The following is a 20,455-nucleotide window of genomic DNA, read 5'->3' on the forward strand; positions in this document are numbered from 1 at the left end:
GATGATTACAATTAGTCTCTTGATAATATACCGTAATTCACACAATTCTCAGATATAGAAAGCTGACCCTTTGCTATGATCAATCCTTCCATGCCTCATATCCGTTTACATGTTATTCTCCGGTATGTGGCCTTAACTTGACATATTTGACGTCCTGTAGCACAACCATACAAAGAAATACATGGATCCCGCGTGTGCCCGTTAAAAACGCTACCCAATGACCAACATTTCTATCTCAACGTAGATACATCCATTGTTCGATTGCTATAGGTCCAAAAGGATAAGGAGTATCTCCTAGTATATCTTAGTATCGTTTTATGCTAAAGTAGGTGGAAAGGTATAAAAAGACCAGGTCATCTGCACGCACCAGCAAGAACGACCTCCTTAATCTAACAACCACGCGGAAATCACGACTGCAGCTCTGTAGTCTTGAACTTCCTATCTACCCATCTGCTGCCCCTTCGGAATCGCACGGGACTTCTGTCAAACATATCCTCTCATCTGACTAGCGAAACCTAGAAGGTCACAATGGAGACCACAGGAGAGAGAGGTCCTGGCGTTACCCAGGCGAACGAGGGCGACCAGGAGAATCTTGACCGCCAGAGACAGACCTTGGAGCTGTGTGATAGGATTGTGCAGGACATTGACGTTATGCGTGAGACGTATTCCGATGCAGAGATAAACGCGATCGTTAGTCGCTTTCGCCGGGCGATTGACAACGGGCTGGGGAATGAAAACAGACAGGAAGATGAGGATAGCCAGGGAAGTGAAGACGGCCAGGAAGATGAAGATGAAGACGAGGACTATGATGAAGATGAGGATCCTGAGGATCCTGAAGATTCCTGGAATCCTTTCAGGGCCACAATGCCGATCACTCATTCCATCACCGAAACGAATGAGGTCATCCTGGAAAATGTAACTCCTGGTGATCGATTGTCCGTGATCAACTACTTATCGCAATTTAATGTAGTCCACAGCTTCCTCGAATTTCACGACGATCCAAACAAGCTCATCATTCGTTGGTTGATGATTAGGAAGCGCGAATACTACTTCATCGACGGGCTCACCATGGCAAGGTTTCTTCGAGCCATGGATGAAGAAGACGAGTCCTGGTTCAATCGACGACTCGATCAGTATGCAATAGACGTTAGGGACAGAGTCGGCCCAGATCGCGAGTTGGATTATGAGGCTGGGCGAGTCATTTATGGGATGCTTCATTGGAGCATCATGGATGCCGCCCAGCGCTGGGAGGTTAATAGAGACTACAGAGAGATCTTCACTTCTAACCTGCGCTGGCTTCCAGCCATGCGCGTCGTCGTCGATACCATGGCCGATCGTTATCGCGAAGAGGATCCGTTCATGGGGTCTGAGCTAGGTCGTTTCCATGCTGATTTCCTGTTTCTCCTGAAACAGAGGTTTCTAGCAAATCTCTCTGTTCCTAATCCTCAAAGCCAGTTAGTGTCTACTTTGACCCGTCAGGAACACCTGCATATCCTGGCATCGATGAATGCTCATTTTGTGCGTCGGTAATCTCATGAGTGTTCCATCTGTGGTGGTATCTACCTTTCTTTGCCATGGAGCTCGGTATCCTTTCAAGTTGTCATTCCCTGACATTCGTGTTTTGAACCAGTGTTGCATGGGCCTTGCCCTTCTCCAAACAAAGGAACCATAATAGATAGGTAATCTACGCGGCTTTATGAGGTCGAGTTTGGTACAATGCTGACGAGTCAAGATCTATACTGGTTATAGAGTCTCCCTCAGATTGTGCTGGTAACTGGAAAGTCCAGCCAACAACCGAATTGTCGACTTTTTGATTATAATGAATTTGAATAACCATTTCCCAGGTTTTCAAGCAATGCATTACCAACGCCAATAATACCAACATTATCTCAATTATTTATTACTTCAGAGGCATATTTATCATCGCTTATCGGCTAGCGTTTGAAAACCATCCTGGACAGGGGTGAGCTTTCCTATGTCTATGATTACCCCTTCGTGCTTTGACCTCTTAACCATAGTATTTAGTCAAACTCTTCATCTCACTCACATGTTCCACACTCCCTGTCACTCAGTAACAGGTGTCCGAGCCAACTGTTAATTGGTACACTTGAACCCCAGCGGCTCGTTAACATTACTGCATTTCACCTTCGCCACCTTCTCCTCTGGATCAACCGCAACATTTGTAAACTCCACACCATTCATTTTCAAGCCATCACAACCATCCTGAGACCGGCTACATTGGAACTCCGCAATGTAGCCAGAATTGATAGTGCCACGGAGATTAGAGTAACTGATATCGGAGATATCGAACGTCGAGGTGCTGCAATTGGCCTGCGCCACGTTCGTGTAGCACTGATTGATGACCAGAGGAGCCCTTTCGCCGTCGTGAATGGTTACGTTGTCCCATGAGATATTTCGGATGTCTTGAGTAGCATGATACCAAGAATTAGCACCAGTTTCAACAAATATTGGAGACAGGAGACTGAGCACTCACAACCAATTCCGCCACCACCTCCATTCGGCGGCCAGTCGTTCTGTTCACCTGTCCAAGTTTTGACCCTTCCAATATACCGTGACGCATGGGCCACGATATTTCTTACTGTTACATTCTCCACGGTTTCAAACCGTTCCGCGTACTGACCTATACTCCCGATGGCGACTCCCTGGCCTTTGTGAAAAACCGTATCTTCGATCAGAATGTTTGTGGAGTTGGCCTTGGCAGCGATGCAGTCGTCTCCGTTTTGCACGGTCCAACGTCGGAAGGTGATTGAGTCGGAAAACATGGTATTGGCTCCATCGGTGTTTCGCGCAGGTTGCCGGCTGTCGCTGGTTGCGTTGACGTGTATGTCTTCAAGGAGTAGGCGAGATGAGCCCACAATAGTGACCGTCCTTTCGCTTTTAGCCTTCTGTTCGTAAATAAATCGACAATGATCAAAAGCTTACCACATCTGAGGTTTGATAAAGCGCAACCCATGGAAGTAAGAATCCTCAGCTGTGATGACAAGAGCATGTGGTCGATCTGGAGATGGTCAGGTGCTTTGCCAGCCCTAATGAGTGTTCCCGCTGCCTACTTGGATAATTGGACTCGCCCTTCACAAAGTCATACCAGGCCTGGCCATTTCCATGGAATGTCCCGTATCCATGGCCTTCAACCCATAGTTTCTTCCCGCCAAGAATGAAAGCCACAGTTTGGTTTTGATACGCAGCGGGCGGATAGGAGTTCTGATCCTCACCGGGACCGATGGGGAGGGAGTTGTTGAGCCAGTAGTCGATGTCATCGCTCCACTGTGACATTGTTAGCCTTTCTTGGACCGTAGATGAATATCTGGTATGAGAGGGTCAGCTTACTTTGAGCGTTCCTTTGATGTCGACTTTGACGTTGTTTAGGTCCTTAAATTCCATCGCGGTGTTGATGTTATAAGTCGTGTTTTTGAAGACGATCACGCCATCTTTCTGACACTTCTTGAAGGCTTGAATAATCCCCGGGGAGTCATCCGAGCCATCTCCGTTTGCAGGGATAACACATGTTCTCACATACTCAGCATCCAGACTTAGGCCTTGGGCCGGCGCGAGGTCCTTGCCTGCTCCGAGTGAAGCAAGCAGAAGGACCCCGACGAAAAATGCAAATCTGAGTCTCATTTCTAGTTTGTTGCGATTTATTTTCGTTGCAAATGCCCATCATAATTCCCGGCTCCATAATCGACATGCCTCATATACTCGTCGTCGGCCTTTGAACATCGGCAATCCATATCAGGGCGGCAACTTGGTGTGCCACAGAGATGCCCATCTCGCGTCCTTTAGGTGAAAGCAGCATAGATTGCCACTGTTCATTTTCCCCGTGTCAGTCGCGTGTCATGAGAACCAGCTTGGGCGCTGGACATGATTCGGCCGGATATATCCCGAGAGCCGGGCCAACGGAGACGGTCCTGCAAAGCGACAGGTAACTAGCTCTAGTTCCTGGCTCCCCCGCATTATATTTTGGCAGGAACCGGAAGAGCCAAGAGGGGAATTTATTAATTCATGCACGTCGAATGCGTTATGACGGACATTTTCCCACGAATGAATAATCGCCGGTGGAGAGCATCATCGGAGTTGCGCGAACACCCCTCTTGTCTACTTTCACCCCACTGGAGCATTTACAATATAAACTGCGTTATGATCGTGTTCTTCAAGGAGCCCCTTCAAAAATCTTTTTCGGGGCAATTTATTGGATTTTATCAACACAATGCGAGCACTCCAAGCTCGAACCCTGCCGGTGCTGGCCACGCTTGCAACCACAGCGCTTGCCCGGCTGCAGACTGGCGAGAACTCAACTCATATTTCTCTCAACAACAATCACCTCAGTGTCATACTTACCAAATCAAGCGGTCAGATCACTGATCTCTTCCTTGACGGCCAAGACCTGCTTGGCCCTACGAGCGGAAATAGCGGAAAGGGCCCCTACCTAGACTGCAGCTGCGTGCCATCTGGCTTCTGGACCCCCGGAGGCAGCGACAAAGCGGACGTCCAGCTAATCAATGGAACCGACTCTGAAGGAGTCGCCTATGGCGGACTCGTCATGACCGATACATACGCGTCCACGAACCAGACTCTCTCGCAGTACTTCTTCCTTCGCGACGGCGAAACAGGCCTACATGCTTTTTCGCGTGTTACGTACTTCAACCCTGACACTCCATTCCTTCGAGGACTTGGGGAGATGCGCACGCTTTTCCGTCCAAACACCAAACTCTGGACTCATTTCTCGACTAGCGACACAAACTACGGCCCGATGCCGTCCTCGGATGCAAATTCCAGGGCTGTCACTGTGCAAGATGCAACTACCTACCTAGGCAACACCCCCGACGATCCCTATGTGAAGCAATACTCCGACTACTTTACTAAATACACTCTCGCTGAGAGCTGGCGCGCTCACGACGTCCACGGCCACTACGCTGACGGTTCCCAGAGTGCGGACGGGAACACGTTTGGCGCGTGGCTGGTGCACAACACTCGGGAAAGCTACTACGGCGGACCGCTGCACTCTGATCTCGTAGTGGACGGCATCGTTTATAATTACATGGTCTCGGGACATCACGGTGCCCCGGTCCCAAATATCACACATGGGTTCGACCGGACCTGGGGACCGCAGTTCTATTACTTCAACAAGGGAGACAAAGGGACGAGCATGTCCGAGTTGCGGGCCGACGCGGCGCGGTTTGCAGATCCGGAGTGGAATGTGCAGTTCTATGATGATATTGCGCAGTATGTGCCGAACCTGATCTCTTCTAGTGGAAGGACTGCGTTTTCAGGGAAGGTTAAGCTGCCGAAAGGCGCGAAACATCCTATCATTGTGCTCTCGGAGAATAAACAGGACTTCCAACTGAATGTCTTTGAGACTGAGTCAAAGCAGTACTGGGCGGAAATCGATGCATCTGGAAAATTCAGCATTCCTAGGGTAGCGAAGGGAACGTACCGAGTTACTGTCTATGCGGACGGTGTCTTTGGCTGGTTCATCAAGGACGACGTAAAGGTCAATGGCGGCAAAGACTGGAGCTTCACGTGGAAAGAAGAGACCGCAGGAAAGGAGATCTGGCGGATTGGTGTCCCCGATAAATCAGCCGGCGAGTACCGTCATGGCTATGCGGTGGATGAGTCAAAGAGTCTTCATCCTGAGCAATATCGGATCTACTGGGGACAGTATGATTTTACCGATGACTTTCCCAAGGGCGTGAACTTCGAAGTCGGGAAGAGCAAAGAGTCCGAGGACCTGAATTACATCCACTGGTCATTTTTCCCAGCAAATGGAAACCATCTTCGCAACGAGTCTGTGTACGAGAATGTCAATAACTGGACGATTGCATTCGACCTATCAAAGAGTCAACTCTCCCGTGCCAAAACGGCCACCTTCACCGTTCAAATTGCCGGCACCAAGACAGCCAACGGAAACTCGAAATGGTCGATCATCGATCATCCGTATAGCAACCTTCCATGGACTGTGAATGTCAACGACGGAAGCTATGAGTCGACCTGGTGGATCCCTTACTTCCGAAGTGGGTCGTGTGGTGTGCGCAGCGCCGTGGCGTGTCAGAACATCGAGCACAAGTTTGTGTTTCCTACCACAAAGCTGAAGCAGGGGAAGAACGAGTTTGTTTTGAGTTTGCCCTTTAATGCGTCGAGTGTTGAAACGGCCGTCTTGCCGGAAGCTTTGTATGTGCAGTATGATGCCTTGAGGTTGGAGTTGAAATAGATGCGCGGGTACATATTTGAGACGGATCAATGGGCCTTTTAACGAGATGACATCACAATTTTATTATCCGGCACCATTTCCCCCCACTGTAGGTGATCATCTTCGCAAAAACCCAATCCAGGGCAAGATAGACGTTTGACACAAAAGAAATGTAGATGGCTTTCAAGGTGCCCTGAACGAATGAATTAGCGCAATACAACATTAGAGGTCAAGGCATATGCTTGTCCCTTGAATTTCCATGACATAGTAATAATCCCATTCTTGCTTAGCTCAACACAGGTTATACTGACACATCACCGCGGGTGCTCTCTTAATACCCTCATTGCCACCACCTACGCCCCTTTCCTCAGGAGAATATACGATCACCTTCTCCAAAATAGCGCCATGATAATCCTTCCCATTGTATAGACCCCCAATGGTCACTATGCTCCTGCTCTTCTTCAGCAGCAACTTGAGCGGAAAAGAGAGTACGACACCCTTATGTGTATCTTTCTGGTAGAGGGTATGCACGTTCTCAATATCCCCGTCGACCACAACATTGCTAATGCAGCGCAGTTGTAAAGTGCTGTTGATGCGATCTGGCTGGCCCGTTCCTGTTGTTATCATCGTAACCAAAGGCTTCCATCTTGTATTCAATGGGAATTGACTCAAAGTTAAACGTACGTTGGTCTCCAAAACCTATGTCATCGATATCTGCCGGAATCAAGAGATTAGCAGCCTTGTTTTAGGCATGAGTGGCTTGAGCACCATAGCTCACTTGGATGACAGATTGAGACCCATTGCTCTTTATCAGAACCTTGAATTTCGAATTCTACATTTCTGTCGTTGCCGTATATCCCGGTGGCCATCACGCCGTTACCGGCAAAGTTCTGCTCATCCGGAAGATGGATTAGCAAATTCTCTTTTCCTCTTCCTATCTTCCCCCCCCTCCCTGTACCGAGTACCGAAGGAAAACTGTTTTCGAACCAACCGTTTCTTGCACGAACGCATCGCCCTTGGTTTTGGCGTCTTTGACCTAGTATATCTCGCCGCGGATTGACATCCAGTCTCCAGTTTTATTTGAAAAGAGGACATATGTTAAGACCGCTCAGAATCCCGCCGTAGATAGACGCAAATTATGCTGAGCACGTCCACATTCATATCTTAAACATCATCCCAGGCCAGCTTGAGGTCCCCCTTTGCGTCATCGATTTCCACGGGGAGCTGTATTCCGGCTTTCCCATTGAGAGTTCATGTCCCACTGTGTTCACTTAGTGGTCGCCGAGAACCCAAAGTAGAGCCCACCATACCGTGTTACCCATATAGAAATAGGTTGTCTCCATGCTCCCCTTGATCCTCATACTGTATCCGGATCGCGTGCTAAAGGTGCGAGTATACGGTGGAGCAATCATGTAGGGCATAGACCACGGGCCTGACAAAGACGGTTCTAGTTACAGTTTCTCGGTCAGCTTCTCCCGTTGTAAGAACTTCATCAGATAAGTGTCTTACTGTTTGGTCGTCTATATCCCGTCTTGTTGCTCATGATAGCGTAGTAGCTCTTCTCTGTCTAGATGATAGTCGGGGCTTCAAGATCACGTTTGGGGGATCGGTGAATAACCTCTTCAAGAAAGGTCACGGTCTCATTGAATCAAGTGAGATTCACTTCTCTACCCTCAACCCTATTCCTGTTGGAATGATTTGAATACAGTGTTGGACCACTGCTATTCGCTTGTAGCCTTGCACCTGCCTATCATAGTTAGCCTGCGCACCAGCTGACCCACGGTGGATCGGCTTAGGTAGATGGCTGCGCTAGGGCTCTCATACAATTCAAGCATTCCACAGCAGCAGTTCCGTCTGTAGCTAGTAGCTACTCCGTAGATAGCCCGTAGATAGCCTCGCTGCAAACCGTGAGAGCTTCATACAATTCAAGCATCCTACACTCACGAGTTCCATCAAATGGGCATATGATTGACCCTCTTTGTTGTCTTTGAAAAGGCCAAAGTCCTGCGACCAGTTTCCTAGAGGTGCGAGGGCTTTGTGGAATTCGTACGGGCCAGGGATAGTGTGGCATATCGCAAGACCTTGCAGGAGCATGTCGGGTTGAATATGCGCTATGTGGTCAACCCTTCTTAGCGAGGTATAGTGCATATCTCCCGCGGCCACAGTGGCTGATAGATCACGTGACTGTGGCTGAGATCCCAGGGCCAGCCGACCACACCCAAACCTCAAGCAATATGCTGAACCTCTTGCAACATATGTATCTTCTTAATGAACATACTAGAGCTTATCGGATATCTTCTTTCCACACGTTGGCGTGCCACCGAATCTAGAAGCGAAGTTTAGCATCACAGTCTCTGATGAATACTCTCGTAAAAGAGCCCTACGTGGTACTGTTGAGTCTCCTGATAAAACACAACTTCCGGCCTCTGGATCAGATTCACAGAAGACACATATCTGTGTCGCTCAACAGGCTCTGACTTTATTAGGTTCGGGGTCTTCAAGCTCTCAGCTAGACAGCTCACCAAGCGCCAATCCACGCGATCCCAAGTAACCACCGTAACTATAAACCGAGACACCCACGCCGTCAGTTTGGTTTTCGATCTTATACTCGTCGAACCAAAAGAACTTTCCGGTCTTGTCGTCTATACAACTTCCTCCGGCGTGCACATCAAATGACTCCCCGTTAGTATCGACCCATCGAGCCGCGCGTACTATCCATTTTGCAGATCCTCCGGCCACAAAGAGAGTCAGGGGGATCAACATGGGGGATCACAGGGTGATAATCATTTTGAGAAGGAGAATGATGGCTCCTTTACGTGGGATACTGAACGGATACTCCCTGTCTTTTGAAGTTCATTGTCCACATACAAGGCTGGCGGTCAATTGAAGCATCGTCGGATACAGCTTCACCGAGTTCAACAGCCAAGACTACAATATCCGACTTCCCCGCAAGACCCTTTGCTGATCGGCTTCCCCACGGGGCATTCCCCCCTACTGGGTACCGTGAATAAGGCTATTGAGTCAATAGCCGACGGTAGATTTAGATCGTTTCTAAGATATGCTTGATTATATAGTTTCCACCAATCGTACAGTACTACAGAAGAATGCATCTCTTACCGCTCCACCTCTCTGACTTACATTCAAGAGTACTTACAGCAAGCATTAAATCTTCCGATTCTCTATCTTATGAAGGGGGTCCGCACAATGGGGATAGAAATAAGTCACTTTCCATTCAAAGTAAAACATGTCAACGTCCCTTTTTTTCTGCGTTTCGCAACACGCCGCTGATAGGCGGCGGCATGGCCATTTATTCCGGCTGATATTCAGATGTTCAGTCTATTGTTCAGTCACTTAGTCTACAGCTTATACGTCCAGTTGGCTTATCAGTCATTTTACCCTTTAGCGTACCGCCAAGTCTATCAAGCCGTCTATACTGAGAGTAATTGATGGATTCTGTTCGCATGAGTTGGGGGAATAAAGCAGCGCGAAAGCACGGCCGCATTTCCTTATTGCTTTATTTCTATGATCTATCTCGAATGCACCACTATCTAGCGAAGATGGAGAGACAAGGAAGGCGTAGGCCTTTTGACATCGTCGCACTCTCTCACGTACCCGACTCCGCAGGCGTCCCCGCTCAGCATTTACAGAAAGTCAGACCTTGATTTATTCAACCAAGGTCATACAAATCACCAGATTCGTCACGTCTACCCATTTCCCGGAGATGCTTCTGGCGCGGGTTGCAGAGGGTCAAAGAGTTTGATGTGCATTTTTCCATGCACTTCAGTTTGAAGGTCGTTGATTACCGCGGTGTTGAACATCCACTGTTCTGCCGGTGTATTGGCAGAACGGGGTTTGAGAAGAAAATCTTTTGTTAGGTGGGAATCAATCTGACTTTTTGTTATACGCCCTATCTTCCGGGTTGCGCGCCCACATATAGGTCCAATGAGAAGTTGTTTCTCAAGGAGACTCGCATCCGGCGGATCCTCGCACAATCTGGAGTGCCAGACAAGGCTTTTCCACTCGTTATCAAACCAAAATCTCTTTTCCTGCAGCTGACCTATAGAGGAATTGGAAATCTGTATTTGGATGATGCAAGTTTGATTGTGAGAATTGTTTCTAGCCGCAAGGTCACGATAGTGTTCGGCTGTGTCTTTCTCTGGTGTCCAGTAGTAGGCCGGCAGCTTCCCATTGAAATCTCCACCTTCGTTGGTGACTATCGGTTCGAAGTTGATTTTCCCGTCAGCTTGGATAAGCCCCTCAGTATAAAGCTTCCCTTTATAAAGAACGACGTGATCCGGTAAGAGTTGTGGGTCGCCTGCAATAACCTCGACACGGGCGTGGGCGTCGTTCGGGAAGTTGAAGTCCTTCGCTGGCCTATTGATAGTGGCTGTTGGGTTTGGGCGCGACTGATCCTCTTGCTGAGCGGCCACTCTGGTGCCTTTCCGACCTTTCCTGCTCTTACCGCTCTTTTGTGTCCTATGTTCGTTGACCTTCCCTAGAGACCGTTCGTATGCATAGCCCGGAAGAGTATATGGGCACTGTTCTTGGTTTGGCCCTCTATTCCAGCGCCCAAAATCCTCGTTTGCGGCCTTGCGCTTGGGGTCCAGGCTCCCAGCAATCTCCAGACGTACTTCCACAATAGGAATTTCGGTGTCTATCGCTGAGGGGGCGGGGGAAGACGAGGACAAGAGCAAGGTTGGGATAGCCGGTTCAGAGCTGACAAGCGACGCTGAAATGGCTTTCTTGCCTGCGTTGGCCATTTTATAGGAAGGTATAGTCCGTAGGTCTAAAAGATGTATAGCTGGGTTCCGCTGAAAGATATCAAAAATGGATGTTTTGATGTTTTGTTTTGGATTATCGACGTGGAAAATTGGGGGTAGTGAGATGGATGGAGGGCGAAATAGGAGAGGCTGCCCAAAAGGAAACCTGTTTGGTTCTTCACTTACCATCTAGCACATCCATTTTCGTTTGTTGAGCCCCCCCTACTTCAGTCATTTGCAGTGCAACAAACGGGAGTAGATATGGAGCGTTCCTTTGTTCTCATATGTATGTTTCACTCAATTTGCTTGTGCATCTGCGGAGGTTGAGGGCCCTGACCCTCCTGCTCCAGTGCCTTTCTTTCCCTTTCCTCTTACCTTCAACCCTCGTTAAGCCATTCCTTCCTGTCGTAGATGTATACGATGGTCCAGGGCCATCGAATGCGCTTTTGCCTTGTCGATTCTTCCCAGGGACGGACTGTATCAGCTTAGGAGCTCTGGTAGTGGCGTACAGATTGCCTTTTCTGATTCTGTGGGCTACCGGTTCGTCAAATCTTCCCATCGTCTGCTTGCTCTTCTGGACTGGCTCGAGTATACCATTCACAATCTCCGGTCCGGTTTTATGAGCTCCATGGAAGTAAAACTTCTTGCGCTGCGGATAAGCCCGCCTAATTTCTCCAGCAATCCATTATCCTGCTAGACAACGTCAGTGTTTCCTCTCCTTGACTCGCTTCCAGGTCCGAATATTTGATCTTTTGAGCTCAAACTCCGGAGGCTTGCTCTTATTGCCATCGCAGAGCAGGCTTTGACGCAATTCTTTCACGAATCGATGTCCATACGCCCGTTTGAGATTTGAACCCCTCTGATTGGGGAGCTTCCTTAATTCGTCGTTTCTCCTGTGCTAATTGTTTTCCTGGCCCTCGGTCGATCTAGGAAGCCAGATAATTCTCAATATAACCTGGGTCTCCAAGTCAATACGGCAACATGACAAGGGTTTTCACATATAAATACCGTCCCTCCAGTTCACGTACCGTTGGCACATTGTGAATACCACAGGTGAGTACCGGAGAAAGCGGCCTCTGCCAATCTCTATCTCACGAAGGAACGTAGTCTGGTCATATGTTGTCAAAAGGGTGTCATTCGGCTTCGTACCCGGCATGTAGAATGCAATTTGACTCAAAAGCCAGTTAACTCGCATGCCCACCAATCCTTTGCTGGGTTATCTTACCTAGAGGATGCCAGAAAGGCTTTCGTGACCGTCTTCCCCAAGATTAACGGCGAGAGCTAGGTCGTATCTTCCACTCATGGAACCTTGGCATCTCCGACCAGTTTACGTATACCTAGGTATTCATAACCTCTCCACACCGTGCCTTTGAAACCACCCAAAACGAGGTCTTGTTGGTGTGATCGAATTATGGCGCTCAAGACCTGGCCAGCCCTTCCTACCCCCTTCCATGCGCATAATCCTCACAGGAAACAAATACCTGCTCCTAGACACTCGAGCTGAAGCAGCCAATCTGGAAATTCGGCGTCTAACAACGATGGCTCCTAGGTCTCTGCTTTGATGGTGCTTATAACATCAAGCGTGGAGTTGGTCCATGGCATAAAATCCCCTACAAAGTAAATGTTATGTAACTCATGATGGGTGTTGTCCACTGACTCTCAAATGTGGAGGTGGTTTTCTAATTGCCAACTGTCGTTCTTGGGAATCCACTATGACTTTCAATGCCTGGACGTGGAAAATCAAACCCGTGCCCAAGAGCGTGTTCACGGATTCCCTCAAGTGAGTATCCATGAAATTCCTCGAAGGCGAGGTCAAGCTTTCGAGACGCATCGTAACGCGGAAGACTTCATTGGTAGCGTTGAAGGATAACATCACTGGCAAAGATAGGTGTATAATTTCGTCACCGAGTTGAAAGTAAAAGTTGGTTCACGATGGCGGCTTGGCAGATAGGCCTTGATCGTCTTGTCGAGCTTTCGCTGCACTTTATCGGCGGGACTATCTATCTTGGTGGGATTGCACGACTGTACGAGCCTCGCACATAATTGCGAAAACCTCAGACGTTGATGTTACCGACGACATGCTTCAAGGCGCTGATCAAAAGTGACAAGTGGACTTGAAAGAACGAGACTTGACGCTCAATAATCACGGTAAGCAAATGTGGAAGGAACGACCCAGTTAACGTGAAAGCTTCATGGCTGGGAGTGAGGTCATATAAAATCACAATTCGGGGTTCGGCGCCAGCTATCTTACTCTCCCAAATTTCCTGGTCTTCTGGTTTGTCTAATTCGGTTGTTGCATGGAACTAAAAATCTCTAGACCTCAGTTAAGGCGACAGCGAAAGCTAGTGAATATATTTGGTATCTGCATATGGTTAGGTGAATGTTCGGAATTTTCGTGAATCCCAGCAAATGGAGGGGATACTTCGTAGACAACAATCTTTGAAGTCGTCCTTCATTTCCCACCACAAGGTCATAATCATACCTGTTGCGATTTGCAGAACTACGAGTTCATCAAAGATGGCCGACCCATCAATCTACCATTACGGTCTAACTCGCGAAATTGGATGTCGCTTTTTCCCAGCGTTCTCTTTCAACAACGCCAATTGTGATCCAAGATTATCCCCAGAAGGGTGGTCACACAGTAGATGGTAGGGGCTAGGTCGGCTCCTATTGAGAAGAAATAACGCTAGCTGGAAAGTAAGGCTAGAGGCTCCGAGGGGATGAGACGAAAGTGGGGGGGTTAAATTACGAACGGGTCTATGGACATCAGTATGTCCAAGAATTGCGCTCGAGATACCGGACGGGCGTATCTACCGGAAGGGGTCGTGAGGCATCCTACTTCGACGGAGCTTTACGCATACAAGCAGCGAGTGTGGGTGGCATAATCGAGACAATTTAGAAAGACCACAAGAAGATGCGAAGGCCGGTTATATCGGGAACTTCCCATCTCCTAGTGAATTCCTCCAGTAGACAGGGCCCCTGCGGCCTATATAGGATCCTACAATGCACCTCGGGAGAATACTGGTTTGCGTGGATCACCGGCAGGATTCACTACGCAGAAATCCCGTCATCGAAAAGCCTATCCCCATCATACTTGCGGAATTCTTCGCTTCCAGAAGACAGAAGAGAATTGCCGAAGGATCGCCTTAACCACCGCCCCAATGTCGCCTGACGACTACGATCGTCTTAATCCGGAGCGAATCAATTGCTTAGAAGAAGACGGAATCATGCTTCCAAGGCAACAGCGGTCTCTCGCAAAGTGATTTCTCACCAGGAGTGAGCGGTGTGCCCCATTTCGCATACGAACGGTCTCGGCAGCGCTCGTAAGCCCTCCACTGAGTATATCAAGCTCGTCGACGTCCTCGACGTCCCCAGCATCCTCAGCCTCAGTGAAATTCCGGAACTTTAGCCCGGGCATGCTATCCACCAAAATTCCCATTCGGACAGATGTGAAAGAGGTGCTTGAGTACATTGGTTTCAAGCCTGAGGCTGCGGAAGACATATCTCAGCGCTGGCGTCTGCCACCAGAAGGCCCATGGGATCCTATGGACACTGCCCACCATCTAGTGGATGAATTGGAATCGCCACGTTATGCTGGTTTGAAGCTCAGAGATGCGATGAGCCGTGTTGGATTGAAGGACGAAGTGGCAGCGCCAATCCTTGACCCTGAGTTTCGTGACTTACTGGATACCCAAGGCTTATGTTTCTGGATCAAGGATACCCTTGATACCAACTATGAAACCCTTCTGTGTCGTCAAAAGCTTTTGAAAAGGCACGCCAACAAGGTCATGGCGCAAAAAAGCCGAAGAGAGCGAGACGGCTTGGAAAAGACTTCTCGGCAAGGTAAACAATCATCAGCCACCATCAATTTGAGGATGGAGGACTTCAAACTCCCAGCCGCCCATGTCTCGGTCATAGAAGGGGATCCACAGCCCGTCTTACCCGATCACGTTGTTCTCTACCGAGGGATGGCCTATTGTCATCATTACCCGAATGACCAAATTGTCAAGAATGATGGGAGTATCCAATTGCTCAAGGCGCATAATCGGCGGTATAATGGGGATTTCAATGAAGGCCGCAGTGGCTACTACTGGGCGGAAGAGAAGAAGACGGCCGAACGATATCGTAAATGGGCCGCTCTTCGGTGTCCCACAAGTGATACTTGCATCATTCAGATCCAGGTGCGCAGGACCTTTTTGGACCAGCTGGTATGTTTTACAGCCTCGCCTTTCAACACATGGAAGGACTTTGTTTGGAACTTGAGAAACTACGGACGCTACGGGGAACTGCCAGATCATCTCAAGGAAGTGAAGAATGCAGATCTCATCAAGGGCTATACATATACAGGCAGATCAAGAATAAAGGGGAAAAGTCTTACAAAGCTAACGAGCGACAATTTGCTACGCTGTCCTTCCACCGGTCGACCAGCCATACAGTGGATGTTTACCTTGTCCGGCTGGCCTGCGATCGACCGACTAAACGCTGAAGTTCGTGGAAATGTCCACCTTGATCTCTTTGCGGCCACGAAGCTCGCTGCAGAATGAATATTGCTGTGTACTGGGCCGGGGGATGGAATTGTTGTTGCTTTTCCATATCACTCTTCCGATCCGTTATGTTTCTAGGAAATTCGAATCAATCCATCAGTCTTTATCTATTCACTAATAAAGCCTATTCAGTTGTTAGTAAGTTATGTATGAAGTTTGCTGATCGAAGGATATAGGGACGCTCTTCTATGCCTTTGGGCCTCCTGTTCCTTCCTTTCGCTCGATAGGTTTCAGCCACCAATGGTGCACGACCTGAACCCCTTTTGGCCCCTTCTATTAGTATAAGAGACCCTCTGAAGACTTTGTGGATTATCATCCTCCCAACTGGCCCTTCATAATGCCTTCGAAAACCACGGAACTACCTTTTCCGCCCCGGGATATGGTTCTAGCAGGTTCAGGATGGGCGATGAGCTGGGAATCTTTATTTCTTCGAAGTCCTAGCATAATGAGGTATTATAATGAGCCAGAGCGGAGTAATAGCTAAATAAGCACTCAAACCATTCCAGGCACTGTATCATGCTATTCCTTCCCGCCTAAGGGGGTATGGAAGTAGGTAGTAGATGCCAGCCTCTGTTGTCCCTAGCTGAAACAAGGTTGCGCGCTCGTCTAGACGGGGCTGAGCCTAGTGCCTAGGGAACCCGTAGGATACCCACTCCTTTTCTTCTCACATCATTGTATTCTTCCTTCGTTTCTTGACTCAAGTCGAGAAGCTCCATGAGTCTGTCCTGGGTGATCGATTGAGGTTTGAATGTGGTCTTCCTGGCATTAGGATCCGGAAAGGGTCTGTTTTCACATATTCGGCCTAGTTCCTTTCCCAATGGCTCCCACGCGCCTGCTGAAGTTGAAGGTTTTGGGCATTCATCTGCCCCTGGGAGCTCATAATCTGCTTTCCTCTTGTGCTGGACGGACTTGATGATCCGGAGCCACCAATTGCGTTTTTGCCTAGCTGACTCTGTCCAGGACCGGCCTGGATCTGATTAGGGGTGATGACAGTGGCGTATAGATTAGGTCTAATGAGATTACTCCAGGAATGATGGGTCAGTGGTGTTAGGAAGGTGGTAGGAAAGGTGAGGTCTTGATGGTGATAACTACTTAGCAACCACTCTTATCACGTGTCATCTCCGCGGTCTTGTACTTTCCCGGCGGTCATTCACTTGATGGATTCTTCCGACTCTTGGCCTCATATTAAATTCTCGTCCTTCGGCATGGTTCGTCAGGCTCTGGATGTTCAGCTGCTCATTTCTGATGGGTCTACTCGCCCTGCAAAGAGGCAGCGCCCTCGCTGCGGGAATACGCAGTAATGCCCCAATAAATCAAATATAAAAACTCCGTACCATCATCCGCAAAGGACTAAGCTAGTTCTGAATTATATTAATTGTGTGATTCAAACAGCGCAACCGTGGCATGGCTGAATCCAGCTTCATCCACCTGCCCCTGTGAAGTCCAGTCGATTCCACGCAATATGATAAAATGAACGGCATTATGGCAATGAAACAGCTACTACAATAATCTGCGGTCCTTAAAATGCAGTCAGCATGTCAACTAAGTTTACTGGGGTCATGAAGCGTGCATGGTAATATGGATACCTCCGGAGAACTTGCAAATTCCCAAAATTCCAGCAATCTCACTATCATTCAAGGCGACATTAGATACGTAAATCCCATCTGTTTCAGTCTTGACCTTATTTGTAATATCGTGTATTTCTTCAATAGATCACCAAATCTTTCTTTTGCTGTTAGATTTATTACGCGCTTTCATGTAGTTCCGAGCTACAGCCGAATTAGGCAACTTCAAAGACCGAATCTCCGGCTGCGCCATTTTCGCCTGCGCTTTACCAAAAGGGGTATAGTTTCTCCCGTCTGTTATCCTTCACCAACTACTTCTTCCTCAACTTCTCCAACTGTGTTTTCAGGTCCCAACCTGCAATCCACCCTCGCGAATTGACCATGCTATTTACGCGCTCTTCATGTCCAAAGCTATTCTCCAGGTTTGGACCAAGACCACTAAGGTTCTTCTCATCAGCCACTCCCCGGCAAGCATGCCACTCAAAATCATCCAGTCATACCAACACATCAAGTGGCGATCGTGAGCAGAACGCAAGCCCAAAACCGGAGACACGATCACTACTGCAAAATTCCTTCTGGAGCTGTCGCTCGACATGGAAACGCGCGGGCATCAACACCCTTCGCTGTCTGGCGGGCTGCACCATCGGCGACTTTTCGGCCCTCTGGATCCTCCAGACATATCTTCCGCATTTGGGAATGGGAACAATCATGGGATTATCAAGTATTCTCGCCACTTGCGCTTCCCCCCTATATTACCAAGCTTCCTCTGTTCAAAACTAATCAAAGACCAGTGGCAAGCGGCATTTCAACCTCGATCCTCCTCGAAACCATGCTTCTCAAACACGGCCCCGACAAACTTCCTCTTCGCGCAGCCTTCCGCACCGCAACGGGCATGAGCCTCGTCTCGATGCTTGCCATGGAAGCAGCCGAGAATGTTGTCGACTGGCATCTAACCGGGGGTGTGGTCGCAATCCACGACCCGACGTTCTGGGCCGCCGCGGCAGTGAGTATCACGGCGGGTTTCTTGGCGCCGTTGCCGTACAACTATGTTAGGTTGAGGAAATGGGGGAGGAGTTGTCACTGATTTAATGTCTTCGGTCTTTGGATCGGATAAATATTGTATTATTATCATTTGGTGCAGTCTTTCATGTACAGTACATTATATGCATCTTCCCTCAAACATTTCAGTGGGAAAGGTCGTAGGTATTATTTCGTTGTTAAAATAGGAACTACATCAACGGGTCCATCAGCGGCCACCTAGTAGTTGAATAAGGATCAAACGAGTCGAGAAGTAGATTCCAGTCCAATGAAGGGTCCTTTGCGATCAATTAGCTAATATAATCATACATCTGGCCTGTGCACTTACGAGAAACTCCGGTATCGAATCGCCCATAGAGAGAGGTGTGACAATCTGTCCTTGGTTAGGCATGTGCTGAATTGTCTCTGTCTCTGTCGCGTCGATCGGCGATGAAGCGTGTATATCGGCTGCCTGTATTTTCGCACATTAGCATCTAGCTCCAAGGATCAAGATATCATGCAAGTTGAGTTCATACATCTGCGTAGTCTGGGCGCTCATGGGTTGACGCTCCGTCACTGGCATTTGTCGTGTCGGCCAACAAAAGCTCCCGACACCGACGCGATGCTTTAGGACAGGCATCGTCTAGATCAACAACGGAGTCGTTCCCAGATGGTGAATTGTGGTTTCTCGCCGAAGTCACGATCAGATGAAGAAACATGAGCGCCTTGCACCCCTGCTTTTCCGCTCGGACCTTAAACTCAAAGTACTGGACGGCGCTGTCGATGCTCTGCCAGAGCGATCCGACATGGTATCCTGTTCCGTAGTCAATGAAGGATGACCGCGAACCTGGCAAGGATGGAATCCGGGTATCTCTCGCTTGTAGACAGAGCTCGAAGCACAGAGTAGCTGCAGCGTGGAACATGTCATCGCGAAACATTCCCCCTCGCAATCTTAGAAGATGGGGATAAGATTGGTTCGTTACGGCGAGGGATTGAGCGTCAAGATCAGATGACTCCAATTGAGCCAGTAGTGCTGTACTGGCTTGGACACAGAGCCGTCGTGAGTATTCGAATGTGGGGTCGCTGGTATCCCCGAGGGTGAGGAAGAAAGGCCGATGAAGGGCAAGTAGACATCGGTAGATAAGAAAGAGATAGAAAGATTTTTGGAACGTTGAGTATCCTGTGCCTCCAGCGGCCTCTTCGCTCCGTAGCGCGAGTGGAATGTTGACCATCCCCGTCGTCAACTCGTTACTAATGCTCAACACCTCCTGGTAGTCTAATGGGCAGCGTAGATTGCTGACACACTTCGCGATTGTCATACGAGCTTGCAAACTCTGTGCCAGAATCAGTTGAAATGACGTTCTTGTTGCAGTGGTGATTGGTGATGATACGGGAGGCTCGATCGAATCAACCTGGATGTCTTCGTCGTCGATGTTCAAAGGAAGAGAGACGTCCATTTCATCCCAAGACACAGCCATTGGTGTACCACTCTGTAGGGCGGATTGAAGGTCCAGTTCAACCACGGTCAGCCAGATGCGACGCCGCATTTCAGCCATGTAGCTTGACACCCGAGGAAAATTGGAGGGGTCCGTATGAAGACCCATCGTGATGGCCTCTCGCACGAGGGATCCCGCTGTCATCCAAGCCAAGTCTCCTTCATATGCGACGGATTGCGCGCCGAGTACCATCAAGCATTTGATTTGAATCATGTCGAGATTCAGCCGGGCATATCCCGTCGTAGAGTTAATCCACGATACAACTCCTTCAAACCAAGCCCGCGCAGATATGTTTACACTGTTGCAATTTGTGCCGTAGGTGGTCTGGGTTTCGTAGAAGTTACTCGAGCATGCCATGAGGGCCAACAGTTTGGCCACAAAAAGTGTCCTAGGAGCTCGATTACCGGAGGGCCGCTGTGTGTCCCAATAGTCCACGTATTCAGACATGAACTGTGGTCTGTGCAGAATGCGAAATGTCGTTTCAAAACTTGAAAAATAGAGATTCACTAAAGTATCCGCCACACTGCGGCTGGGAACCAATTCTTCCAACCGTTGCACTTGCGGGTAACGAGCAACGTCGGAGTCGGGCTTTTGTGTCCTCATGTCTCGTTTCAGTCGCTTCATTGTCAGATATTCGTCGAACGTGTGGTGTGTCTCTTTATGTTTTTCATCGCTATACTTTTGTAGGTGAGCTTTGAGATCTGGGAACTATGATCCGGTCAGTGATAAACCATCTAATGGAACAAGATCGGTACCATGTCCAGTGTTGTCGCCCAGTGACTTCTTCCAAAGTAGCGTGTTTTATGATCTTTTCCACGGTACGAAAAGGAAGAGAAGGCGTTTGGTTCTGCAGGCAATGGTTGGCTTG

General features: G+C 48.7%; 7 protein-coding genes across 7 annotated transcripts; 4 read left to right on the forward strand and 3 right to left on the reverse strand.

Annotated features, from left to right (window-relative positions):
- Positions 1–528: 528 nt before the first annotated feature.
- On the forward strand, positions 529–1,530 carry LDX57_007046 (uncharacterized protein; the record flags this gene model as incomplete). Its single annotated transcript, XM_046088770.1, has 1 exon — positions 529–1,530. The coding sequence occupies one exon, from the start codon at positions 529–531 to the stop codon at positions 1,528–1,530; it is 1,002 nt and encodes a 333-aa protein (XP_045944740.1).
- A 564-nt stretch (positions 1,531–2,094) lies between these two features.
- Positions 2,095–4,047, reverse strand: LDX57_007047 (uncharacterized protein; the record flags this gene model as incomplete). Its single annotated transcript, XM_046088771.1, has 5 exons — positions 3,349–4,047; positions 3,072–3,285; positions 2,944–3,019; positions 2,495–2,889; positions 2,095–2,423 (listed from the first exon to the last, which is right to left on the reverse strand). Exons 1-5 carry the CDS (start codon positions 3,637–3,639, stop codon positions 2,095–2,097), a joined length of 1,305 nt encoding a protein of 434 aa, XP_045944741.1. The 5' UTR covers positions 3,640–4,047.
- Positions 4,048–4,225: 178 nt separating this feature from the next.
- On the forward strand, positions 4,226–6,226 carry LDX57_007048 (uncharacterized protein; the record flags this gene model as incomplete). Its single annotated transcript, XM_046088772.1, has 1 exon — positions 4,226–6,226. One exon carries the CDS (start codon positions 4,226–4,228, stop codon positions 6,224–6,226), a length of 2,001 nt encoding a protein of 666 aa, XP_045944742.1.
- Positions 6,227–6,496: 270 nt separating this feature from the next.
- LDX57_007049 (uncharacterized protein) lies at positions 6,497–6,832 on the reverse strand (the record flags this gene model as incomplete). Its single annotated transcript, XM_046088773.1, has 1 exon — positions 6,497–6,832. One exon carries the CDS (start codon positions 6,830–6,832, stop codon positions 6,497–6,499), a length of 336 nt encoding a protein of 111 aa, XP_045944743.1.
- A 7,549-nt stretch (positions 6,833–14,381) lies between these two features.
- Positions 14,382–15,509, forward strand: LDX57_007050 (uncharacterized protein; the record flags this gene model as incomplete). The annotated part of the gene is made up of 1 exon (XM_046088774.1): positions 14,382–15,509. The coding sequence occupies one exon, from the start codon at positions 14,382–14,384 to the stop codon at positions 15,507–15,509; it is 1,128 nt and encodes a 375-aa protein (XP_045944744.1).
- A 2,394-nt stretch (positions 15,510–17,903) lies between these two features.
- On the forward strand, positions 17,904–18,158 carry LDX57_007051 (DUF4396 domain-containing protein; the record flags this gene model as incomplete). The annotated part of the gene is made up of 1 exon (XM_046088775.1): positions 17,904–18,158. The coding sequence occupies one exon, from the start codon at positions 17,904–17,906 to the stop codon at positions 18,156–18,158; it is 255 nt and encodes an 84-aa protein (XP_045944745.1).
- Positions 18,159–18,303: 145 nt separating this feature from the next.
- Positions 18,304–20,345, reverse strand: LDX57_007052 (fungal specific transcription factor domain-containing protein; the record flags this gene model as incomplete). The annotated part of the gene is made up of 4 exons (XM_046088776.1): positions 18,304–18,390; positions 18,441–18,563; positions 18,628–20,295; positions 20,343–20,345. The coding sequence occupies 4 exons, from the start codon at positions 20,343–20,345 to the stop codon at positions 18,304–18,306; spliced, it is 1,881 nt and encodes a 626-aa protein (XP_045944746.1).
- Between the last annotated feature and the right edge of the window lie 110 nt (positions 20,346–20,455).

This window comes from Aspergillus melleus, assembly GCF_016097325.1.
Source record: "Aspergillus melleus strain CBS 546.65 chromosome Unknown contig4, whole genome shotgun sequence".
In the NCBI taxonomy this organism is placed as follows: domain Eukaryota; kingdom Fungi; phylum Ascomycota; class Eurotiomycetes; order Eurotiales; family Aspergillaceae; genus Aspergillus; species Aspergillus melleus.